The following is a 27,515-nucleotide window of genomic DNA, read 5'->3' as shown; positions in this document are numbered from 1 at the left end:
AAAAAAATATTTTATTACTGTAAAAATAGCTTTCAACTATAGCATCCATTTAAAATTTTTTTGTACATTATACTTAGAATCACCTAACATTAAAGCTATAAAAAAAGATTACAGATTATCTAATTCATCATGGCAACTTTTGCAAAACTATTGCATTTATAAACTGGATTTGATATTTATATGTTACTGTAAAAATGTATGTGAACCATTCATAATAATATTCGTATGCTAACATATGTGTATTTATAATATAAGAGATACTCAAAAAGAGATAGCTGCTCTGAATTTCCTGTAAGATTCTGACACTTCTCTTTCCTCCAGAACCATAAGAGGCCATCGCTATGTATTAAGCACACACCTGGATAGGTGGATGTCTTTGCATTAGGAGCAAAAATTCAATTCTAATTTTAAAAGCTCATGTTTTCTCTGAATATTTTTTTTACTAATGATGCAAGTTGACAAGTATGAAATGGTTATTTTCTATGAATTCCCCATATCATTTTTTTAAAAAGTAAAACTATTTGAGTAAGGTAGGAGCTGAGACAGCATTGTATCTGTTTTGCAGTGTCTTACATCAAAGTTCCTATCCCATTTCTTCTATCCAACTCATGAGCTTGAATGAATCTATATGGGGGGAGGAGTAGTATATAAATTAAGGGATGTTCTGGTAGCATCAAGGTATGTGTTATGAAAATGAAAGGAAACTAATATTTGCTGAGTGCCAGCCATTCTCTTAGCATTTCTTTTTATGATAAACATTTTGAGGACTATGTGTCCTTTATTTTACTCATCCTTCTGGGAATTTATTTTTAAAGAAAATTCTCATTATGATGCCACAAAATATACAAGTTGAAGTATCCCAAAACTAATACTTACAATAACTAAAGGTGGCAAAAGAAATCCCAAGTGTTGCTAATATCTCTGCAAAGTCCTACTTTCATTACAAAACTGAAATGCAGAGAATGTATATAAGGCACTGACATAAATGCAAAAAAGAAAATCAAGTAGAAAAACCACATAACAATTTGAGTAGGAAATTCAATTCACTGGAAAACTAGTATGTTATATTTAAATTAAATAATCACTCCCATTTCCCACTTGGGCACACATCTTCATAAAATCTTTCAGCTACTAGTTTCAAACACATTCATGTACATTTTATTAGCCTATATTTCATAATTCCAAATTTGTCTCCTGTTCATGTTATTAAATGCTTTGTGGCAAATAGTCCTTACTAGAAGTAAATCAAATTACTTAATAAAGGACTTCAGTAATGAAGTAGAATATAAAACAATTGAAAAGTAATATGTATAATATGTAACTATATACACACATACCTATTCTTTGGGTGGGAGAGATAATTAGACATAAACAGTGCATAAGTGTGTTGATTCCTAAATAAAATTTAAGTTAGTTTTACTATATGAATTATTAATTTTAAATGTTTGTTTTAGTATTTTTAGGTACTAATTATGAAGTCTTTACTCAAAACTATGAAGTTTCCAGTGTTACATACTGTACACTTTACATATTTTCCCTCACTTAATCATCATGTAACCTTTTGAAATATACACTATTATTACTCCAAACTTTAAAAATAAGAAACTAAAGCACAGAGGGCTTTAGTAATTTGCCCAATGTCACACAGCTAATATTTGAAAAACTAGACTTGAATTCAAGTGTCCCAAGTACAAATTACTGTGCTATACTGCCACTTGGAAGCATTTGTGGTTCCTACCCACAAAAAGTTTAGTTCCTCCTTTGATAAGACAAACATAAATTTAAAAATTAAAGAATAATTTAAGAAATTAATACATATATTATAGGCTGTAAAATCTCCTCTATATTGTTATTACCTTAAGGGCATATCACTTTTAGCTCGCCATCTCCCATTCCCAAAGTCAATAAATTGAATAGTGGGACCAGGGAGCCAAAAGGAAACTTGGGTGAAATAATGACATCAATCCTTATGATTTGAAAGACAGTGAGGTCTCCACAAGCCTAGTAATATGCCCTCTATTTGACATGGTATTGTCGACCTATCTAATATGAAATTCCACACTGATAACTTATTTTAATAAGAAAGAAAATGCAAAACTGCTTTCTCTAGAAGTCCAATATGACATTGGGAGGTGCTCTTCATGGCAGGGGGAAAAACTTCTCACATTAATATGTTAGTACTGATGAGCACATTAGCCTGGCTTAGTGGCCAGATTATCTCAGTCACCTTGGAACACAGAGACCTGAGATGTTTGGTTAGAGGTGGAAACAATAGCAAGTGCTACAAGGGTGAGGTGAGTGGCCTAGTGTGACCCAGAATGGGACACAGATCAAGACAAAGTCTAGTTTTCTAATGGCAGTGAAAGTGAAGCAAGACGTTCTTGATTTTGCCCACTTAACAGGTTTACTGGTCCCTGCCATCTCAGAACATAAATTGTCCTTGATTCTATTGCAGTTAGTATATTTACACCAATATATTCCTTAGTATGTAAGAGTGACCCAAAACTGACAAAGAAATGACAGGCATTCATATTACCTAACGTGAATGAGAATGCCCTCTATATTGTTGTGGGACCTTCTGCAGCATCCCAGGAGTGTGGGTCCAGAAGCAGGGAAAGGGCACCAAAACAATGGGAGAGTTAATTCTAGGCAATTCTTCTTTCCCTGATTGTGGCCTTACTTAAAGGAAAGGGAGGGAGCCCTGAGAAATCTGGAGCCTCCAAAGCTTTAGACATTAAGGAAAGGGCTGGCGATGGGAGCCAGAACACAGGGACTGTGGCCAGCATCTGTACCAGAAAAGCCTGAGCCCAGAACTACGAACTAAATTATATCCCCCCAAGTTGATGTGTCGAAGTCCTAATGTCCAATGAAATATATTTGGAGATAGGACCTTTACAGAAATAATTAAGCCTCAAAGAGGTCATAAGGATAAGGCTCTGATCCTATAGGATTAGTGTCCTCATAAGAAAAGATACTAGAGAGCTTGTTCTTTCTCTGTGATGTGAGGACACAATCAGAAGGTGGCCATCTGCAAGCCAGGAAGAGAGCCCTCACCAGAGAGTGGACTTGCTGGATCCTGATCTAGGAACTTCTAGCGTCTGGAAGTGTGAGAAAATACATTTCTATTGTTTAAATATCATAGTCTATGGTATTTTTTATAATAGTAGAAGCAAAGGCACCATACAACTGTGTTTATTTTTTTACTTTTAATACATAGAAATACTTAAGTGCTAATTTGCAAAGATTTCTCTCTCTCTCTCTCTCTCTCTCTCTCTCTCTCTCTCACTCTCTCTCTCTCTCTCACACACACACACACACACATACACAAACACACACACAGAGATTTTTATATAAAACTTGGACTAGATAGTAACAGGCCTATGAAACAAACAGACTTGATTTTAGAAGTTGGTCTTAAACATTTCTGAAGCCACAGAATTGTTATTTCAATTACATTTTTAAAAATCAAATACTATTCTTTGGAGTGTAGAGTTAGTTCTTTCAAATGATTGATGAATAAAATCTCATTTCACATACAAATCTCAACACAAAATTCACATGTAATATTTCCATAATTTTGCCGTATGTGTAAGAGTAGCTCTACAAAGGACATCTCCTAGTTTTCTTGTTTTATATAATAATGCATATTGCTTATTACATTTGTTTTTTAAAATAATCAAGAGATACAGTATTGATGGTAAATTCTCCATAAGTTTATATGATCATTAAGAACCAGGCTGGGGATGAAACTTAGCAGTAGAGTGACTTACCTAGCATGCACAAAGTCCTTGGTTCAATCACCAGCAAAACACATACAACACACACACACACATACAACCCCCCCCCCAAAAAAAAAATCAAGAACAAACCACAGGCAAAGCCATTTTGTCTTTTTGTACTGACTTCCCAGGGTCATGATCAGTCATTTAGAATTAATTTTGCTAACCTGAAATAAATGGACTCTTCTGTTACATTCGGTATAAACTAATGGGGTATTTTTTATAGTAGCAGAAGCAAAGGCACCATACAACTGTGTTTATTTTTTACTTTTAACACATAGAAATACTCAAGTGCTAGTTTTCAAAGATATCACATACACACACAAAGATTTTTATATAAAACTTGGGCTAGATAATAACATGCCTATGAAATAAACAAACTTGATTTTAGAAGCTGGTCTTACACATTTCTGAAGCCATAGAATTGTTACTTCAATCATATTTTTAAAAATCAAATACTATTCTTTGGAGTGTAGAGTTAGTTCTTTCAGTAGCCAGGCATGGTAGCATGCACCTGTAATCCCAATGTGTCAGGAAGCTGAGGCAGGAGAATCACAAAATCAAGGCCAGCCTCCCAAATAAAAACTTTAAATCAACAACAACAAAAACTGGAGTTGGAAAACACCACTAGGTTCAATTCCCAGTATTGGGGGAAAAATCTACCAATAAACTACAAGAGAGTTTTGAAAACAAAGCCCTTCTTAAGGAACACTGAGAATCTATAAGTTAATTCTAAACTATATGCTCTGATTAGATTATCATATTTGCAATGATTAACAGTTGTCAACACAGCAGTGTCATTAGAACAAGAATAATGATGATATTGAAATGTTTAGGGATGGATCTAGATTTTTTCAAGAGTCTTCTAAAACTGATAGATAAGAATTATACTCACTCCCTTTCTATTCTAGATTACTACTAACCACTGGATACAAGAACAATAAGCAGAATCCCCTCTATTTGTCTCATCTTATTTCTTGGAAATTGCTAAACCATGATTTGGCGGTGTTAGAACTTTGAGGACACAATTGAGAAATGTTATCTCATATAAGTCATTATTTTAAATTTATTATTAAAATCCTATATTAAGAGGAAAATAAGACCCCAATTTGGTAAAATTATATTTTATACCATATTTTTGCCAAAATTAACTTTTTCCTTTTACTTAGGAGAGTAATATCATGCCCTTAACTGAATGATATTCTGTCAAAAGTCATCAAAATAAAATTATTTAATACATATTTTATTAGTTAAAATAGTATTATAACAATCTAAAATTTAAAAAGTAACAGCATCAGAGATTTTAAAATTATGTAAGATGGAATATACGGAAACTCCTGAACTACAGTAAATCTTGAATCAAGGCAGTTTTTTTTTTCTGTCTTCTTGCCCTACCTTTCACCAGTTTCCAAGGACAAAGATGTGCTTACTGCCACTCAAATTCTTCTAAAAATCCTATTACCATTTTAAATCCTTTAACCTAAAGCAGACATGGAATATTTAATAATATAATATTAAATATAATAATATAAATTAATAATATTAATATCATTGCAAACCAAATATTCAATTTTAAATTGCTGATAACTGGGCATAGTGGCACATGCCTATAATTCTAGCAACTCCAGAGGCTGAGGCAGAAGGATCATGAGTTCAAAGCCAGCATCAGCAATTTAGCAAGGCCCTAAGTAACTTAGCAAGAACTTGTCTCAAAATAAACTATATTTAAAAAGGGCTGAGGATGTTGCTTAGTGGTTAAGCACCTCTGGGTTCAATTCTTGGTAACCTCCCAAAAATAAATAAGTAAATTGCTGATATATAGTATACATGTACATAAAAGATATATTTTTTAAATTTTTTCCAACAGATACGTAGAATACTCACTATGTGCCAGGAGCTTAGAGACTAATTCAAAGGCAGGCACAGTGATGCAAGCATATAATCCACTAGGACAGGAGGATGGCAAGTTCAAGGCCAGCCTGGGTAACTTAGTGATAAAAGTAAGGGCTGGAGACAAGGTCCGAGTTGCTTAGGACCTTGCTAAATTGCTGAGGCCAGCTTTGAACTCACTGTAAGGGACCGGCGAAGCGTTGGAGGAAGAGATCACCAAGAGACCACTCATGCAATTGGCAGAAGGGGATTTATTGATCCAGCATGCTGGGGCTCCAAGCCGACTCAGGAAGAGAGAGAAGCCCAGAGCCCCGGGCAGGGGTTGAGCAGTGCTTAAGTACACTTTTTTGGGGGGGGCAGGGACTTTACACACATCATAGTCTCCTTTAACAAATCACCATACACTGTGGGAAAATCAAACAACAATTCTTAGACTTGATTAGTACATTCATTGGCGGGAACAGGGTGGGCGGGGGTGATTGGTCACTCCTAAGAGGGGTACACATTCAAAATGATTGGTTTTGGGCCTTGAATGCCTACGTGCCGGGTTACACAAGGTCCTAAGTTATTAAACAACCAGAGGATCAGGAGGAAAATTTACTGGGCAGTTCGGGTATTGTCCTAACAGCTACAGGAATTTCAGGTTTTCGGGGTAGTGGAGGAATTTAACAATACCTGGTCCTTCACTTTTTAACTCAGGCCATGCAGCTTAGAAACTTTACAATGCCCGGTCTTTTACACTTTAACTTCAATTTCTTTTACTCTTACATCACAATTCTCCTGCCTCAGGCTCCCAAGCTGTTTGGATTATAGGAGTGGGCCACTGCGCCTAGCTTTTCAATATTTTTCTTCCAATTCATTCATTCCTTCCCCCAGCAGTAAACAATAACAAATATTTGTACAATAACCAATCTTTGTATTCAACTCAAATGTAGACAATAGGTTAAAAGATAATCTTTTTCTTAAACAGGCAACACAGTTGACTTGGTGTTTGTTCTTCATATAATTCAGAGCCCAGAGAAACGTCTATTCTTAATATATGTTAATCCAATCAATGAATCAAGTTTGTCCTAAGTAACTTGATTATCTTTTTAGTAAAGGGATTTCTTGAAATTACAGAAAATCTTTTCTAAAAATGGAATTTCTTTTTTTCCCCCACCCCATTATTAAATTAGCAAGAAACAAGTCAAGAGGAAGCTATTTCTGTCTCTTCAACATTTGAAACAAAAAATTTTAGATTTTCTTAAATCTTGTGCATACTTATTGAGAATCATAGTTCTCCCAAATTAACAATCTGCTCTTGCAAAATAAGAGATTCGTTTGAGTCTTTGCTTTTTTGGGAACTAAATAGCTATTGAAGTCATCAGATAAGTTTTCATTACTTAGTTCTGTAGGTATTTTTTTAAGTAAAGATTTTCTCATTTTTTTAGATGCAAAAATTATTTTTAAATAATGTTGGGGTGCAGCGGAGCGACGGAGGGGAGAAACCACACAAGAGACTCACTTCATGCAATCGCAGGGGGGAAGTTTATTGAGGATCCTGTTCCAGCCCGCTGGGACTCTGTGCCCACTCAAGAAGGGAGAGCGGCTCAGAGCCCAGAGCGGAGGTCAGGTGGAGCTTAAGTACACTTTTTGGAGAGGGTGGGGGGCTTTGCATACATCAGAACAAATCATCATAAGGCGCAGGAAAATTGAACAACAATTCTGAAACATGATTAGTACATACATTGGCGGGAACAATTTAGGCAGAGATGATTGGTCATTTCTAAGTGGGGTACACATTTAAACTGATTGGTTCTGGGGCCTAGATGCGTACGTGCCATGCTACCTAGAGCCCTTAGCTATTAAACAACCAGGGAATCAATGGAGACATTTACTAGGCAGTTCCCTCATTGTTCTAACAACTTTACAGGGATTACAAGTTCCGGGGATAGCAGAGGAATTGTAACAATAGACTTGTATGATTGTAACAATTGTCTTTTACTTTTTAACCTAATCCCTGCACTTTGGAAACTTTAGGATGCCTGGTCTTTTACACTTTAACTCAGGCTCTGCGGCTTAGAATCAGCTTGGAAATTTTACCTTTACAATAATTTCAGTAAGTCATGAAATTGCTTCTTTTGTCCAACAGTATTTACTTATGTTCATTTCCATTATTCTTTTTACTTATTCAAGTTCTATATTCTTTTTTTACCTTTATAGATATGAAAATATTGTGGTATAAACTGGTTTTTCCCTGAGACACTTTGCTTAAAAACCTGTTCTTATTCAAGTAGGAAAATCAAATTTGCCAAAACTTTGACCTCTAGTGATTCTGAATAGGGACTGTGGTAATTGAAACAATAAAATAAAAGAAACAGTCCAAGTATTAGGATGAAGATAAAGGCAGAATTCTAGCTTACTATCTTGTAATTTGGAAACACACTGAAGACACCAAGTCCAGTATTGAAATGTAAATCAAATCAATTTTTTAAAAAAAATTGGAAAAAAAAAGGAGAAAAAAAGGAGGGAGAAGGGAAGCGGAAGGGAAAGGAGGAGGAGAAGAAATTCAAAGCACAAGCAGAATGATATCATGGCTTAAAACTGACTTTGAAATAGTATATCCACTGCTAATATGTATTCCCTGACAAAATGTTCAGACAAAAACACAACTGAGGACTCCTTGAGGCATATATTAGTATGCATAATAACTGTATTTTCCAAATATTTAAAAGCTAATGATGCAAGTATGTTTGACTGTGAACTAAAAAAAATAAGGTTTGATATGAGGGTAGCAAGCAGTTTCACATGAATAAAAAGTGTGTAATAGATTTTAGCTTCTCAAAAGTACTCCAGGCTCAGTTACTGGATGTTTTCATTTGCTGGATGGCTAGCCTCATTAAAACCTACTCGCTGGTTTGAAGAGAAGCTGTGGTGTTCAGCCAAGGATTGGATTTGCCAATGTTATGCTCGAATTCGGGACCCCCAAAAGACCACCAAAGACCAAGATGGATGTAAGCAGCAAAGAGGTGTTTATTGCGAGCTAGCTTGGTCCTCTGAGCACACAGGAACTGGTGATGCTGAGAGGCCCGAGCCCAGGGTTTGCATCAGTTTTATACACTCTTTGGGGAAGGCAGAGACTTCACATACATCATAGCATCTCTTAGCAAATCATCACATACCGCGGGAAAATCAAATAACAACTCTAAAACATGATTAGTACATTCACTGGCGGGAACAAGTTAGGTAGGGGTGATTGTTACTATGAGAGGGGGATTCATTTGAACTGATTGGTTTAAGCCAAGAGGGGTGTTCATGCTGAACTATATGGTTTCCCAACACCATAAACTACTGGGAGGGTCATCTGGCATCCCAGGTATTTCCCTATCTCATGCTGATTGATGGCTGCTAGAGGGTTACTATGGGTCCCCACCTAGCCTGACTGAGTCAGGGACACCTGGCGCAGCAGATATTTCCTGTTATTTGTAGATAAACAATTTAGCAGGGTGGGAATGTGCCTAGGAGTGCTCTGTGGGTTTTTCCTAGGACAAAGGTCATGTCCCTTCCTTGGACAGGCTTTGCTCTGAGGTAGAGGCTAGTTTTTCACCAAACCATACAGAAAAAATAACTTTGTTATAGTGAGTTAATTTCCATAACAGTGGAATGGTTGAGAGTAGGCTCCCAAGTCAAATAGTCTAGATTAAAATCTTTGCTCCAGCACTTTCTATGTGATGGTGGGCAAGTAACCTAAATTCCCTTTCAATTTCCTCAGTTGCAAAGTGACATTAACAATTATCCCTACCATATATGGTTATGTGAGAATTAAATGAGTTTTAACTCATAAAATAGTTGGAAAAGCACCTAGCACATAGTAAATATCTGAAGTAAGTATGTAATGATTATTAACTAAATGTTTATTACATAAAATATTAGAGCATAATTATATATAATTTAATAATAATAATTTTTAAAAAGTCAGTTACTGACATTGTTCATCAAGCATAAAGAACTAAAATGAAAGTATATTGAAAAAAAAAAAAGACAAACCATGAATTTTCCAGACATCTTTAGCAACACAAATGTTAGATAATGCCGTATCACTTTAATTACTTGCAGTTGACCTACAGTGGAACCTGGCAGCAGGGACCTATAAATATATATATACATACACACATTTATTTTTATATTTATGTATAAATGCATGTATATTCTGGCATTCATCTGCATTTTTGCTTCTTTGTTTATTCTGTAGATTATATAAAGACCAATCTCTAAAATGGAAGAAGGCAAAAGCCAAAGTTTTGAGGAAGATTTTGAAGGACAGGCCACACATACAGGTAAGTAAAGCTAGAAAGAAAAATAATTATTAAATTAAGATTAAATCTACAAATATCTTTCAATCGATCAACAAATATATGAAAAATGTTCAACATCTCTAGCAATTAGAGATATGCAAATAAAAAATACTCTGAGATTTCATCTCACTCCAGTCAGAATGGCAATTATCAAGAATTCAAGCAACAATAGTGCTGGTGAGGATGTGGGGAAAAGGTACACTGATTCATTACAAATGGAATTGCAAAATGGTGCAACCACTTTGGAAAGCAATATGGAGATTCCTTAGGAAACTTGGAAAGGAACCACCATTTGACCCAGCTATCTCACTCCTCAGTCTATACCCAAAGGACTTAAAATCAGCATACTGCAGTGATATAACAATGTCAATGTTTATAGCGGCTCAATGCATAATAGCTTTAAACTGTGAAACCAACTCCAATGCTCTTCCATAGATGAATGGATAAAGAAATTGTGTGTGTGTGTGTGTGTGTGTGTGTGTGTGTATACATATATATACACAATGGAATATTACTCAGCTTTAAAGAAGAATGAAATAATGGCATTTACAATTAAATGGATGAAGTCAGAGAATATCATGCTAAACAAAGTAAGCCAATCTCAAAAAACTAAAGGCCAAATGTTTTCTCTGATAAGTGGATGCTGATCCATAATGGGGAGGGGGTGCAAAGGAAGACTAAGAGGAACTTTGGATTGGTCAAAGGGGAAGGAAGGGAGGGGAGGAGGTATGGTGGTGAAAGATGGTGGAATGAGATGGACATTATTACCCTATATACCGGTATGATTGCACAAATTGTGTGACTCTACATCATGTACAACCAGAGAAATGAAAAGTTGTGCTCCATTTGTGTGAAAAAATAAAATAAGAGTTTAAAAAACTACAAATATCTAATATTCTTGTCAATAATATTCATCATGGAATTTGAGTAATATCTTCATATGGTAATACAGAAAAATTTAAAAATACTCGAATCCATAAATTAACTTGAAATGAAATAAAATAGTTTTATTTTAATGTCAAAGAATGAGAAAAACACTACTGATAATTTCTTTTTTGTTTGTTTTTAAGAAAAATGTCATTTCAATTAAAATTTAATACAATTATTCATCCAATAACAATGTGCTCTTCTAAGGAATATAAAGAAAGACTGCAGCAACATTGCAACAGGGAAAACAATGATCATTGCATTACCAAGTTTCTCTATTTTCCACACTTCTGGGCATTGTCATTAAATTACTGATAATTTCTTTCTTTTTTTTTTTAAATAATTTTTAGTTGAATCAATGTGATCCTGCAATCTGTACACATGGAAAAATAAGATTAAGATTACGTACCCCATTTGAATCAAATGTATGATATGTCAAGATCATTGTTATGTTTTGAGCAACTAATAAAAAAATCAATAAAAAATAGCACAATAAAATAAATAAATAATTTTTTTAAAAAAGAGGCAATCTATATAATCTAAGATACATTAGATGGATTTCAAATGACAAATATTTCAGATCTACTTGGACTTTAGAAAACACTAACTATGAGTGGTGATTTGCATACTCTATCTTTTAATTATTTTATTTTTTAAAAATTTTTTTAAAGAGAGAATTTTTTTATATTTATTTTTCAGTTTTTGGTGGACACAACATCTTTATTTTATGTGGTGCTGAGGATCGAACCCAGCACTCCGTGCACGTCAGGCGAGCGCGCTACCGCTTGAGCCACATCCCCAGCCCTTTTTAATTATTTTATTTGTGAGGTCAAATCTTACTGATTCATGGAACAGTAAATTTGCCAAATGTATTCAAAGAATGAAAAACAGCTTTAGTAGAGGTCCACTTATAATCTTCACAAGACATTTTAATGCTATTGAGAATTTACTGTCTGTTGATAGAAATTAGCAAACAAAATCCACCTTGTGGTACTTCACTAATAAATGAAGATTATTAAAATGTTGTATACTTTTATTCCTATGTTTAAAATATAGCCTGAAATTATATTCTTCTTCTGGCATCTTTGATAATAAAAAACATAACAGTATTATCAAAAAAATATTTTTAGTTGTTGATAGACCTTTATTTATTTATTTATTTTTAAATTTATATACGGGGCTGAGAATCAAACCCAGTGCCTCACACATGCCAAGCAAATGTGCTACCACTGTGCCCCAGCCCCAGATTACTGACAATTTTTTGCTGCCCAATTTTCTTGCTACCACACCTCTCTATCCACAATATAACTGATTTTCATTGCTCTACTCTCCTCCAACCTGTCCCCACTACAGTCTTTTAAACAGTGTATAACTATCTATATGCCACTACAAAGAGCTTAAAAGTTAAATGCCATTAAATTTTAAAAATCAAATTTCTTTTAACTCTATTTAATCTGATTTGACTAGTAGTTTCCTGTATCTTTTTAATATAGATTTAGAACCTTTAAATTTAGCTAAAAGTTTGAATTCACACTAGTACTAGGCAAAATATGTGGCAATTCATTTTTTAAAGGTCATGTAAGCAATAGCTCTCTAAGTACAACATAAAAAAATTGATAAATTCAGAAGAAGGAAAAACAAAGGAAATAATAATTGGAGCAAAAATTTTTTTAAAACTAACAAATTAGGAAAAAAAATTACAAATCAATAGGCAAACAAAAGATCAACTTCTTAATATGTATTAAGACCTCTTACAAACTAATAAGAAAAAGATGATCAACCAAATGGGACAAGGGACAAAAGACTGGATGGGAAGCAAAAACAAACCAAAAAAAAAAAAAACACTTATAAATTTAGAACTTTGGTGAGATGCATTTTTTTTTTCACACAACTAGAAAAAGTAAAAGACTTAATAACACTTTTTGGAATAAGACAACTTCATACATTGCTGAGAATAGTTTAAGTTGGTACAATCTTTGTAAGGGCAGTCTAGTAAAAGCAAAATCTGAAATGTATAATGTCCTTTGACCAAACAGTTTTACTTCTACAACGATAGATATACCTGCATAGATATAAAAAAAATATGTGCAGAGTTCTTCACACAGCATCATGTCATAGAAAAAACTGTGGAAATAATAATGCATATCAACAAAAAACTGTCCAAGTAAATTAGAATAGAATACCATAACTCCATTAAAAAAAAAAAGAGCCTTGTTATGTATGTAGATGAAAGAAATCTCAAAGACATATTATGAAGTGAAAACATTAAGTAAGGAAAAGTATGTGTAATACATATAAATTGTGTATATAATGTGTGCATATAATACCTTATCATTTGTGGCAAACAGGAGAAAAAAGATTCTACACACAAAACCACACATATAAAATGTTTTGTATCTGCATAAAATATCTGGAAGATCAAGATTATACAAGAAAATTTGCCTGAATATACTTGCATATGGAACATAACATTAAAGGCATAGAAAGATTAAGCTTGAGTGAAGGATATTCAGTTTATTTCTTCATGTTTTCAAGAATTTATGACCTTGTAAGCACTGATACCCACCCCGCCCCACCCAGTGTTGTTACTTTTTAGGGCAACTGAATATCAGAATTCCAGTTGGATCATCCTTGATTTAATTAACTTTTCTTAAATCTGCAGATTCCATCTCTCCTGTATCTGTAGAAGATTCTTAAGACTCTTAGAAGAAATTGGGTGATTATGTAATGACTTTCTCTAAAGCATCTTAGTTTTGCTAATTGAGGTCAGGCTTCCTTCTCACTGGTTGTCTTTAGTCATTCTTGTTATCTATCCTTTCCCCAATAATCACAGACCTGGTTTCCTTTATTAATAGTGTAATACCAATGTTACTTTATTGCTGAAGCTTCTTTCTTATATAATGAAAGTGCTATTTTTAAAAAATTCTCCTTTTCACCATATATTCTAATTTTTAAAAATTTCTATCCCATTCTTTTTGCCAATAGCTCAAAGTGCGTAATTTATATTTTCATTAGAGCAGATTATTTTACAAAGATTCTTTGCCAATATCCAATTAACAAGATTAATCTGAAAGAACACTTTTTTTTTAACAGCAGCACAAACACAGGAGGCTTTATTTATCTCCTATAACAAAAAGTCTGAAAGAATCCAGGCTCTTTATTTGTGTTTTGCTATCCTCATCAAGTCAAGTTTTGTTCTCGAGTTTTCAAGATGGCTGCTGCGCCTCTGTGCATCACATTTGTGTTCCAGCTAGAACATGGAGATAGGGGGCAGAGAATGGAAGGTAGGGAGAGAGGGAATGCAAAAGGCTGAAGACTGCCAGTTGAGTACTTTCCTTCCTCCCTCCCTCCCTTCCTTTCTTCCTTGGAATTGAACCCAGGGATGCTTTGCCAGTGACTACATCTATAGCCCTGTTTATTTGGAGACAGAATCTCACTAAGTTATTGATGGTGCACTAAATTGCCAAGGCTCAAACTCATGATCCTCCTGTTTCAGCCTCCTATGTTTCCTTTTTTTTTTTTTTTAAGTTTTATTTTTTATTGTTGGTAGTTCAAAACATTACACAGTTTGAAAGAACACTTTTACGAGCAAGGCAGTAGGAATTTCTAGGCCAAAGAAAATGTTTTTTTCCTGACACAGGAGATAAGACGTCTGTTCCTACAGCAATATGTACACAAATTTCAAAATGCAGATGGGATTTTTTTTATTCCAGGTCCCAAAGGAGTAATAAATGATTGGAGAAAGTTTAAATTAAGGAGTGAAGAAAGTGAATCCATCCCACCTAGCAAGAAGGAGATTCTCAGGCAAATGTCTTCTCCTCAGAGCAGAAATGACTCAAAAGAAAGATTCAGCAGAAAGGTAAGATAAGTAAAAAAAATTTATTAAAGATTTACAATGTGCTAAGTCACTCTAAATAATTACTTTAGAACACAATGAAAGATATTCATTACAATATTGTTTATACTGGCAAAAATGGAAATGAAGTTAATCTCTATCAAAGCATTCCATACTAACAAATGTATACAGCTATTAAAAGAATGAGCTACAGGGCTGGGGATGTGGCTCAAAAGGTAGCGCGCTCGCCTGGCATGCATGCGGCCCGGGTTCAATCCAGGTTCGATCCTCAGAACCACATACCAACAAAGATGTTGTGTCCACCGAGAACTAAAAAATAAATATTAAAAAATTCTCTCTCTCTCTCTCGAAAAAAAAAAAAATTATTAAAAAAAAAAGAATGAGTTACAAATATATGAATTGACTTCGGGGAAGTTTCACAATATGAGAAGCTAAGTGCACCGAGTTTTAAATTATATGAATAATTCTATTCTAAAGAAGAAAGAAACACACACTGTAATTTTTTATGTTTTTATTAGTACATTATAGTTATATATAATATTGAAGTTCATTTTGACATAATCATACATCTATAGAATATAATTTTCTCCACTTCAGTACCCGGTACTTCCTCTTTCCTTTCCTTCCTCCCCCTATTCCTCTTCCTTTATTATATTGGTCTTCCTTCTATTTTTTTTACAGTTTTTTTTTTAATTAGTGCTTTATAGAGATACATAAAGGTGAAATTATTGTGGTATATTCATTTATGCACATAGCACAATCTGGTCAATTTCATTCCTCCATTCCTCTCTTTTCCAGTTGCTCCCCCCACTCCCTCAATCCCCTTTCTTTGTTCCACTGATTTCCCTTCTATTCTCATGGAATCCCCCACTCCTGCTTTTGTTCCTTATTTTGGTCTAACTTCCTATTATCAGAGAAAACATTTGACCCTTGACTTTCCAAGTCAGGCTTATTTCACTTAACATGATGTTCTCTGGTTCCATTCATTTACCAGCAAATGCTGTAATTTCATCCTTCTTTCTGGCTGAATAAAATTCCGTTGTTTATATATACCACATTTTCTTAATCCATTCATCTGTTGATGAACATCTGGGCTGGTTCCAGTGAATTACACTGCTATAAACACTGATGTGCATGTATCACTATAGTATGCTGATTTTAGTTCTTTAGGATAAATACCAAGAAGTTCGATTGCTGAATCATATGGTGGTTCCATTTCTGATCTTTTGAGGAATCTCCATTTTGCTTTCCAAAGTGGTTGTACCTTGTTTGTAATCCCATCAACAAGGCTTGAGTCGTAAATATGTCCCTTATTTAAAACACCCTATGTTTTTTGTTTGTTTTGTGGTACTGGAGATTAAACCCAGGGCATTCTACCACTGAGCTATATCCCCAGTCCATTTTTAATTTAAATTTTGAGACAGGATCTCACTAAGTTGCTAAGGCTGATCTTGAACTTGTGATACTCCTGCCTCCCAAGTAGTTTGAATAGTAGGAATGTGCCACTAAGCCCAGATCTGTATGTTTTTAATGCTTATGTGATTATAACCATATGAGTTTGTGTAGAAAATTACAGAGACATTCACCAAGTTGACAATATTGATAATTTGAAAGAATGAGATTGGGGAAAAAGGAGGAGGAAAAATAAATCTCAAAACAACAACAAGGGGGGTGGGGTTGTGGCTCAGAGTGCTTACCTAGCACATGTGAGGCCCTGGGTTCAACCCTCAGCACCACATAAAAATAAAAAACTAAAATAAATGTATTGTGTCCAACTACAACTAAAAAATAAATATTAAAACAACAATAACAACAACAAAGCCTATATATTTACACTTCTGCTAAAAAGTTGTATTTTTAAAAGATTTCCCTTATTTAGGTTATATAATGTATATGTGTATGTCATAAAGAGATATATTAAAATGTTAATGGGGATTATCTGAGTATTAAAGTAGTAAAATTTCAGTATTTTTTGTTTGTTTTTTAAGCCATGTTTTATCTTCATAATTAGAATGCATTATTTAAATAACAATGATTGTGAAAAAGAAACCATAAAGTCACTTTCATTTGTGGGGAAAAATCACAATAGTGAATTATTTATCTCTAAACCAGTGCATATGAGTTGTATACTGAGAGTCAACAGACAACTACAGTCAGAAATAAGCCTTGGTCTAAGGCTTCTGACAAGGGTGATGATCTTCAAGTCAAATATTTTTGGGGAGTGGGGGTAGAGGATGGTTCTTTATTGAGTCATTATGCTGTGGATGAGACAAATTTTCCCATCTGAATTACTGCAAGAATACTTACTCTTGTTTGGAACAGATGTAGAGAGAAAACAAGTATGAAAGTATTTTAAAACATAAAAAACTATCCAAATGTGTTATGTAAAAATCTTGTGTCTAGGCTAGGTTTTGGAAATGTACCTTAATGCCTAAATATCTGTACACCTGAATAAGTAAATAGAACAAGTTCTCATATGAATGCTCAAATTCATCTTGAAATCAATATTTGTGTGGTTAGTCTATTAAATTATCAGAACTCCAGTAGCAACTTAAGAATTATGCAAAATGTCCATTAATTTTAGAGCTAAAACAAATCAAATTGAGACAATACTGTTAAGAGAGAAAATGTAATAGGATAAGAAAAAGAAAGAAGACATTAAGAAAACAAATATAAGAGGGAGAAACAAGAGAAAGAAGGAATGTGGGGTCGGGCTCCAAATTCCTTAATAGGACACCCATAGCACAAGAGTTAATAACAAGAATCAACAAATGGGACTTACTTAAACTAAAAAGTTTTTTCTCAGCAAGAGAAACAATAAGAGAGGTAAATAGGGAGCCTACATCCTGGGAACAAATTTTTACTCCTCACACTTCAGATAGAGCCCTAATATCCAGAGTATACAAAGAACTCAAAAAATTAGACAATAAGATAACAAATAACCCAATCAACAAATGGGCCAAGGATCTGAACAGACACTTCTCAGAGGAGGACATACAATCAATCAACAAGTACATGAAAAAATGCTCACCATCTCTAGGGGTCAGAGAAATGCAAATTAAAACCACCCTAAGATACCATCTCACTCCAGTAAGATTGGCAGCCACTATGAAGTCAAACAACAACAAGTGCTGGCGAGGATGTGGAGAAAAGGGTACTCTTGTACATTGCTGGTGGGACTGCAAATTGGTGCGGCCAATTTGGAAAGCAGTTTGGAGATTCCTGGGAAAGCTGGGAATGGAACCACCATTTGACCCTGCTATTGCCCTTCTTGGACTATTCCCTGAAGACCTTAAAAGAGCATGCTACAGGGATGCTGCCACATCGATGTTCATAGCAGCACAATTCACAATAGCTAGACTGTGGAACCAACCCAGATGCCCTTCAATAGATGAATGGATAAAAAAAATGTGGCATCTATACACAATGGAGTACTATGCAGCAATAAAAAATGACAAAATCATAGAATTTGCAGGGAAATGGATGGCACTAGAGCAGATTATGCTTAGTGAAGCTAGTCAATCCCTAAAAAACAAATACCAAATGTCTTCTTTGATATAATGAGAGCAACTATGAACAGAGCAAGGAGGAAGAGCAGGAAGAAAAGACTAACATTAAACAGAGTCATGAGATGGGAGGGAAAGGAAGAGTAAAGGGAAATTGCATGGAAATGAAGGGAGACCCTCATTGCTATACAAAATTACATATAAGGAGAGTAATGAATTACAGTAGATGGGGTAGAGAGAGAAGATGGGAGGGGAGGGGAGGGGGGATAGTAGGGGATAGGAAAGGTAGCAGAATATAACAATTACTAATTGGGCATTATGTAAAATTGTGGATGTGTAACCGACGTGATTCTGCAATCTGCATTTGGGGTAAAATTGGGAGTTCATAACCCACTTCAATCTAATGTATGAAATATGATATGTCAAGAGCTTTGTAATGTTGTGAACAACCAATAAAAAAAATAAAAAATTAAATAAAAAAAAAAAAAAAGTGAAAGAAGGAATAAAAGCATAAGATATTTCTCCTTAACTTGAGTCTCAGTATATTTGTAGTCACAATGACACTAATAATGCTTATCTCAGAGGTTTGTTGTGTGGATTAAATAATATAATCCACGGAAAATGCCTAAGACAAGGTAGATATACCATAAACATTAGTTTTTTGCCATCTTAATTTTCCTACTCTTTATTGTTTTTCCCAAAGATGGAAATGTGCTTATAAATATACTTCATAAAATTGGCCTTTGGTTTCCAAAGCCAATTTTATACATTACCTGTTTTGGAGGAGTTAATTTCTCTCCTTTAAAAATTGACTGTCATCCCAGAGACTCAGGAGCTAAGACAGGAGGATCCCAAGTTTCAGGCCAGCCTCAGCAACATAGCAAGACCCTAAGCAATTTAGAGAAACTCAAAAAAAATTAAAATAATAATTAATAAGGTCTGGAGATGTAACTCAGTGGTAAAGCACCCCTCAGTTCAATCCCCAGTACTTAAAAAAAATTGACAGCAGTTGCTTTTTGAGCAGTTATATGATGATAAGGCAGTAGACACTGATCCTTCTTGGGTGCTATCCAATTTCCATGACTCGGGGGTTCTCCACATTTATTAGTTCCCATACAACATTATGTCCCATTGCTCCTTTATACTTTCTTTTTGTTTGGTTTGGTAAGGGGTGCTTGACATTCTTCTAAATACATTAATAACAGAGAAGATATCATGAAAGACTATGCAGGTAATTTTAAATCCTAGCTACAGTGAAAAGAAGCTGTCTTGAAAGAAGAAATTTAGGTCTTTTCTCATTTTAGCCTAAACCAATGGATAAGAATAACCTAGAGGGCTTGTTAAAACATGGATGAGCCTCACCCTTACAGGTTCTGATTCAGTAGATCTGGGTGGTGCCCCAAAATGTACATTCCAAGAAGTTCCCAAGTGATGCTGAGGTTGCTGGTCCAGCAGTTGGCATTCTTGTTAAATCTTATGAATTCTAAGTAACTCTAACTCTGTCTTGTTTGAATTCCATTCTACATATTCTAAAAGTCCAGTAAATTATAAGACTTTAACAACTTTTGTGGAGGGAACATATGGAGGCATTTGTTAGAGACACATTTAAGTGTGTGTGTGTGTGTCTAGTGGTTTGTTGTTGTTGTTTTGTTTCTTATTTGATAAAAGACCTTGCTGGATTTTTTTTTCACCCAAAGTGGTGAGTAGTTAAGTGTCATATTTCTGACTGAGACTATGAGCTTCTTGTGGCTCAACTGCATTCAGCAATAATTATATATGGATTTAAGAATGAAATAATTATTGAACTCTTACTGTGTACCAAACATTATCTTAGATGTTGAAGGTACATTAAGACAAATAAAATTCCTTCTCTTGTTGAACATAGTTATAAAAAAATGATATTAAATTAATCAAATATATAATATAATCTTGGTTAGTATTTATTGCTATAATAAACAGTATAAAGAATTAAGAGTAGATCAGGGACCCTTTTAAGTAATCAAGGAAGGTGACCTTTGAACAAATTCTCGAATGAGGTAAAGGCCATATTAGGAGTGGGGAGGAAGTGATCTAGGCAGAGAGAATAGCAAATACAAACTCCTAGAGTGGAGAATGGGTGTGGTATGCCTAAGGAATACACATTTCTGGCTGAATGATCTCTATCATTTCTTTCATCTGTTCTCAGATGAGCATTCAAGAATATGAACTAATCCATCAAGACAAAGAGGATGAAAACTGCCTACGTAAATACCGAAGACAGTGCATGCAGGATATGCATCAGAAGCTGAGTTTTGGGCCTAGATACGGGTTTGTATATGAGCTGGAAACTGGGGAGCAATTCCTGGAAACAATTGAAAAGGAGCAAAAGATCACCACAATTGTTGTTCACATTTATGAAGATGGCATTAAGGGCTGTGATGCTCTAAACAATAGTTTTACATACCTTGCGGCAGAATACCCTATGGTCAAATTTTGTAAAATAAAAGCTTCTAATACAGGTGCTAGGGATCGCTTTTCCTCAGAGGTACTCCCCACACTACTTGTTTACAAAGGTGGGGAACTCATAAGTAACTTTATTAGTATTGCTGAACAGTTTGCTGAAGAATTTTTTGCTGGAGATGTGGAGTCTTTCCTGAATGAATATGGGTTGCTACCTGAAAGAGAGATACAAGCCCTAGAGCAGACCAACATGGAGGAAGAAGATATGGAATAAAGTTCACTGTGTTAGCTGGGTGTGGTGGTGCACACCTGTAATCCCAGAGGTTTGGGAGGCTGAGGCAGGAGGACTGTGAGTTTGAAGCCAGCCCCATAAACTTAGTGAGGCCCTAAGCAATTTAGCAAGACCTGTCTCTAAATAAAATATAAAAATGAGCTGGGGATGTGGCTCAGTGGTTAAGCACCCTGGGTTCACTTCTGGGTACCAAAAAAAAAAAAAAAGACTCACAGTGTCAATATCTCATATTTATTCTTTATATAATAAACATTGATTTTGGTAGTATCCATATTCCTTTAGAGAACACCAAATATGGTCATGATTATTGTAATTTGCAAAAAAAGATTAAAAATTTCAGTGTTAATATTAATGTTAGTTATTCAAATTGATACAGTGCTTTACAACAAAAACATTGTAGTCCTTAGCAACACGGTTCAGTAAACAAAGAGGCTGTGAATAATATTATGTCATTTTCTAAAACTCTCTTTCAAGTTATGTTTTAGCTTTTTTATTCTTTGTTTTTTCCTCAGTGTTATTTTTATTTGTGCTTTTCAAACTAATTTTAAAATTAATTACAATTTTCCTTGCATAATAAGAATAAAATATCACATGGAAATGAATTTTCAGTGTTTACTCTTTCTCAAGTATTACATTATCAAAGTTCAAAATATTTTGTAAAGACAAAAACATTTTCATTCAATAAAGTATCTTATATTCCAATCAAATCAAAACATAAGAAATTTTGAAATATTGTGCAATATTAATGTTGTGAAAAGAAAAGTTGCATTTGTTAAAAGTATACAAGAAATGTTTGCTTATTCTCTGGATGAGAAAAATATATATAGTAGTAATAATAACTTCAGTTATCATCTATTGATAACCAATTATTTTATACATTTTTATCTCTAATTAGTAACCACAAATTTACATGTAGTCTTATCCTTATTTTTAAACAATGAAGGTAAGATTCAGAGAAATAAAGTGGAAATTCTACTTTTATTTCCCTTGAAAATATTTGATATTTCATCTTCCCACATGAATATATGGAAGCGAAAAACAAAAGATCTTTTATAATGTTTTTAAATATATTAAGGATCAAGATAAAAGAAATTTCTAGGTGTCTGAATCAGAGTGGGAAATTAATGGTGAGTAAAGCTGAAGCAATATGGATTTCTATTGAAGACATGGTGCTTGATAAGTACCCAGAAATGGGCTCCCTGTGAGAGATGTGTTTAAACAGGTTTTCACATTTCTCCCTGGTAGCCCAGTATTGAAACTAAAAATGTGACACAAGTTTTAGTCTCCACACTCTTGAATGACTACTGCATAGTTTCTCTTCTGATACTTTTTGCACCTCTTTCTCCAACTCCACATTTTCCACATTTCATTGATCAAAAAGTTGCTTTCACTTGAGACCTACTTCATCTTTCCATCATCAGAACTAAAATGTGTACCTATATGTAAAGTCTTTCTGCTGACATTATGATGGAAGAAAAGTCCATGCAGCTACCAAACTCACCCCATGCTGTAGATTCTATCCTTCTCATCTACACAGTAATTTTTCTCTTGCAATTATTCCCCTCCTTTGCGTTATCCGTTTCTCCCTTTATGGATGTTGTATTACTCATATTGGCTTATAAATTTTAACTTTGCACACTATTTAAAATATGCCTATCTATAATTTAAAATTTCCAACTACCATTCAGTTTCTGATTTTCTTTACAACTGTGTCTCTCAACAGAGGTATCTAAAGTCGCCACCTTTATTCTTCATTTTCAATTATTTTTAAACTGTACTCCAATCAGGTCTTTGTCTCAAGCACTTTAATTATAGTTGCAGTTGTACTAGCAAACTTAATGGTCAATTCTTACTCCTTATTTTATTCTGTCTCCTGTAAGCATATGTCAAAATTGACTGTCTTCTTCCTTATTGAGTCATTTCTGGCTCTAACAATACACTGCTCATTTGCTTACTATCCTACTGATTATTCCATCCAAGTCTTTCATTGACTTCTTCTCTAAATCTTTGCTCTAGGTAATCTCCTCAAACATGTAATCCCAACTACCATTTAAATTCAATAGTCCCCAAAACACACCTTTGGCTTTACCTCTCTACTAGACTTCAAATTCTTATATCTCACCTAGACAAAGTGGGGAAAGAAAGAAAAGAAGAGGTAAAGAAAAAGAACCTTTGCAATTGTACTAGATATCAGTAATATAGAGATGAATAAGATAGAATTCTTTACTATGATGAGCTCATGCTGACCAGTCCCTAATACATTATTGTTTGTAAATCTAAAATTCCAAATCTTTATCCCTTTTATAAATTGGGAAAGGCATTTTAAATAGCCAATAGCCTATTTCTAAGTTGATGAGCAACAGGCATATCACATGAAGGAAAACCACCAGGAGGGAGACATGCAGGATAATTATGTATAAAATGAGGAGTTTTTAAAAATAGTTCAAAATGCTTTCTCTCATCAAGTAATGACTAGCAAATGTAATAATCCCCTACTGAGTTCTCTTCTAAGGAATTACTGGACTTAAAAAGTATAGCAAAAAAACAGGGTCCCTGCATGAGATATTTATAATTCAAAGCTCCTTAGTGGAACAGCTCTTTAGATTGACGTTAATTCCGTGCACTGGAAGTAAGCACATAAAGGATGGTGGCAAGGCAGTGAGCAATGATAGTCAAATGTCTCAAAAAAGAACAATATTTTAAGAATAAAATATAAGTTTTTTTTTCAATCATTAGTTATTGTTAACTGAAGTGTAATACAGTTTTATAAGTCAAGGGCAGTAAAAACTCCTTTTAAAAGAAAGTGAAACTTTCCTTTGAAAGAAAAGTCTCATTTACAGAAGAAAAAGAATAAAAATGGCTTTGAAAGACTCCTGTTCAGAGAAAGCTTTACTCTTTTAAGAAATTCCCCACCACACTTTAATTTAGAATATGGAGCTAGCAAGCTTAAGCAGGACTAAGCCCAGGAATGTAGTTAACCCATAATTGCAAAAACAAAAGTAACTAGGTGGCACCTGTGTAGAGAGTGAGTGATGCTAGCAACCATTCTCCAAATAAGCACTCGGTGACTAATGGCTGCCACAGTGAAGCTTTGATCATAACACTCATAGGGAAGAGTCACACAAAAGGCAGGATTTGACTAGAATTATTTGAAGTCCGATGCTGCAGAAATCCTGGATTACAAACTCCCCTCATGTAAACACTTAATCTGCTATTTCATTTGGTAGGAGGAGAGGAAGAGATCATTTATGTCTCAGCAAAAGAATGAAGTTTAAAATGTAAAGGCTTAAAATGCCATAACACGTCTCATAACAAACCACTTAAATAATAACTAGAATAGACTTGAAAGAAAGCTGAGAGTGTTAGTTATAAAGTAATAGGAAAATTTGTAAGGAATAGCAAAATTATCTTATAAATTGAGAATCTCATTCACTCATGGCTTACAAAATAATTATATTGATAATCTGCAACGTGTCATGCAGTGTCCTTGAAAACAAAGATTTATACAGGGAATGAATGGATAAATGCATCTACATTTGGATCTGTATACTGTGGTGAATATTTTAAGTAGCAATACCAGACTTCCTATGTTTCAATCCACTCACTAATTTTGTGACTTTGGGCAAATTAGTTAACCTTTCTGTACCTGTTTTTATATCTGTAAGATAAGGATAATAACAGCATGCACATCCTCCTTGGGTTGGTTTTTTTGTGTGAGAGAAAAAAATAAATCATCTAAATTATTTAGAACAATACCTGACACACCAGTATTACTCAAATGTTAGTTGGTATTATTAATAGATATACATAAAGTAAAACCACACATATAGTCATAGATATAAGATATTAAATCTGCTTATGTAAAGAGAAACTAATTGATGAAGAAGTCAGAGTGCAATTCATTTATATCAAACATGTTTCTCACGTTCTTCCAGATAATGAATTTATTAAATATTTTATATATAATATTTGAATTGAAAGAGTAAGGGGCTTTGAAACTGAGACAAATGAATAGTACCCAACACAATCACCTAGCCACCAAACACCTCACACTCTACAGTCCACCTTATGTAATTTTGGGCCTTTAGATTGCTAGTGACCACTCACAAATGGAAAATTCCTTCCTCACCTGGCTTTCAGAATACCACTTTCCAGATCCTTCTCTGCTTCTATGACCATTCTTTCTCAGTCTTATCTCTTGGCCTATTTTTTTTTTTTCTTTCATGGTGCTGGGGATTGAACCCAGGGCCTTGTGCCTGCTAAGTATGCATTCTACCAACTAAGCTATATCCCCAGCTCCTTGGCCTTTCTTGAAATGGCCCTTGGATATTAGTAGGATGGCGCGAGGTACTACCTATACCATGATTTCTGAAAGTCAGTCTTCTTGACACCTCTGGTCAGGCAGTTCTTCATTGTGGAGGTCTGTGCTATGCACTGTAGGATGTTTAGCTCCATCCCCAGCCTCTGCCCACTGGATGACAATAGCACTCCTCCCCTAGTTGTGAAAACTAAAACTATGTTTGGACATCGCCAAGTGTTCTCCAGAGAGCAAAAAATCACCCTCAGTCAAGAATCACTTACATCCTTTTACAAAATATATATCTTCTGTCTGCTGCATTCCATGTCAATGGAAATTCAATTATTAGTATTTTTTGCTTGAACCATTGCAACCATTTCGTAACTGGATGGGCTTCATAACTCACAGTCTTCATGAGGATACTACACTGACCCTTAAAGGACTGTCAGTGCATGGGGAAACCCCAAGGTTGTAGTCCATACACTGCTGAAAATTTTGGGGGGATCATCTGTGTGACAAACAAGAAGTGGAATTTTAAGAATTTTTAATTTTCATTCTGAAACATTTGGGAAAATAGATACTCTTTTGATGTCCTGTAGTTTGTGGATATGTAGTAACCATGTACAGAAATATTATATTTCCCATTATTAGGGAAACTTATTCTTTCAAAAGAGCATAAACTCATCAGGCATAGTAGTGTACACCTATAATTCCAGTGAATTGGAAGGTTGAGGCAGGAGGAAGCCAGCCTGGGCAACTCAGAGTCTAAGACCCTCACCAACTAAATGAGACCCTGTTTCAAAATTTTAAAAAAGGGATGGGGGATGGGGATGTAGCCCATTGGTAAAGTACCGCTGTATTAAATCCTTAGTATCAAGGAAAGAAAAGAAAAAAAAAGAATATAAACTCAACAGTAATGTTTCACTAGACAATTTTCAAGAGTTTAATCTTCATTTGAAAATTTGCAATCTGAAAACAGTATAAACACTAAAATAGTATTGATATGAATTTAGATAAAGGAATGCAGATTTAAGGACAAATTATTTTACAGCAAGTAAACTTGAAAAATTTTGATAGTTTGTAAAATTTTGTGTATATTTATACACACACACACATATATATATGTATATATATATATATATATACACACAAAAATTGTGTAGGTACATACAAAATAATAATTTTATCTTTATTTTTAAAGATAGGCATTGTTCCAATATCTCTGTCCCTTTAATAAGAAAAAGTTGGAAGTAATTTAAGAACAAATATCTTTGTCATGAGCAGTTAGTTATTTGCCATGTTATGAGATAATATACTTTGTGAGCAAGTTAAATATTAAGTTCCTGAAAGACATCTAAAAGCCAATAACTATATAAGTTCATGATTACTAAAGAATTTATGTAAAGGCAGTACAATATATCCTGTGAAATAGGAGCTTTGGAGACCCCAAATAAAACCTAATATTTTTATAATGTATTATAATATACACATGCTCCTCAACTTATAATGGGGTTATCTCCCCCTAGCTCCCCAGAAACTCAATATATATATATATATATATATATATATATATATATATATATATATATATATAGAGGATGAAAATGCATTTAATATATCTAACCTACAGAATACCACAGTTTAGTAATAGTACACTGTAGAATATTGCTTGTTTACCCTTCTGATTGAGCAGTTGCCTGAGAGCCAAGGTGCATACTGGAAGAGAGTACTACATTTTGCTAGTCCAGAAAAGATCAAAATTCAGAACTTAAATTATGATTACTACTGAATGCATGTTGCTTTTGTACTATTGTAGAGCAAAAAAAAAAAAAGGTAAATCAAACTATCATTGAATCAGGGACTGTGTGTATAAATAACTTCATATATATTATTATCTCATTTGAAAAACTATGAGAATACAATTGTCTTCTTAGGTAGGCAGAGAATTGTTTTTAATATATACTGTTCAAAGATGAAGAAATTAAAGTGTTCATGGTTAGTTGACTTGTTCAGGTTTATACACAGCTGGAACTATGCAGAGCTTGAACTTCGTATTGTGCCTCCCACTTCTAGCTTCTGTACTTCACACATTATATCATACTTCTTTGTGGCAGTCACCAGCACAAAGAATACATTAGCAAACAAATTCAGTATTCTCTAAGATCTATCTTAATATGCTTCAGGTAGTGTCAAGT

At 34.2% G+C, this 27,515-nt stretch overlaps 2 protein-coding genes across 10 annotated transcripts in view; one reads left to right on the top strand and one right to left on the bottom strand.

Annotated features, from left to right (window-relative positions):
• Positions 1–21,625, top strand: part of Pdc (phosducin) — a 22,509-nt gene extending 884 nt beyond the window's left edge. Inside the window, exons 2-7 of one of the 8 annotated variants that reach the window (XM_078022498.1) lie at positions 3,007–3,106; positions 7,100–7,276; positions 7,689–7,767; positions 9,901–9,985; positions 14,644–14,789; positions 20,478–21,625. In XM_078022498.1, the coding sequence (XP_077878624.1) occupies positions 9,925–9,985; positions 14,644–14,789; positions 20,478–21,005 (735 nt within the window). In that variant the 5' untranslated portion in view covers positions 3,007–3,106; positions 7,100–7,276; positions 7,689–7,767; positions 9,901–9,924 and the 3' untranslated portion in view covers positions 21,006–21,625. Of the gene's footprint in view, positions 1–3,006; positions 3,107–7,099; positions 7,277–7,688; positions 7,768–8,542; positions 8,663–9,900; positions 9,986–13,592; positions 13,696–14,643; positions 14,790–20,477 lie in introns of those variants that run through there. The other 7 variants (XM_078022497.1, XM_078022496.1, XM_078022499.1 and 4 more) reach the window with 7 other exon arrangements.
• The window catches only part of Odr4 (odr-4 GPCR localization factor homolog), a 135,378-nt gene that overhangs the window by 58,569 nt on the left and 49,294 nt on the right, over positions 1–27,515 (bottom strand). Inside the window, exon 14 of one of the 2 annotated variants that reach the window (XM_078022494.1) lies at positions 13,786–27,515. The exons of the other annotated variant lie outside the window; for it this stretch is intronic. Coding sequence (XP_077878620.1) covers positions 27,490–27,515 — 26 coding nt within the window. The 3' untranslated portion in view covers positions 13,786–27,489. Of the gene's footprint in view, positions 1–13,785 lie in introns of those variants that run through there. 2 annotated transcript variants of the gene reach the window in all.

This window comes from Ictidomys tridecemlineatus, chromosome 10, assembly GCF_052094955.1.
Source record: "Ictidomys tridecemlineatus isolate mIctTri1 chromosome 10, mIctTri1.hap1, whole genome shotgun sequence".
In the NCBI taxonomy this organism is placed as follows: domain Eukaryota; kingdom Metazoa; phylum Chordata; class Mammalia; order Rodentia; family Sciuridae; genus Ictidomys; species Ictidomys tridecemlineatus.
Note: the sequence above shows the minus strand (reverse complement) of the source record. Positions and strands in the feature narration are given on the sequence as shown.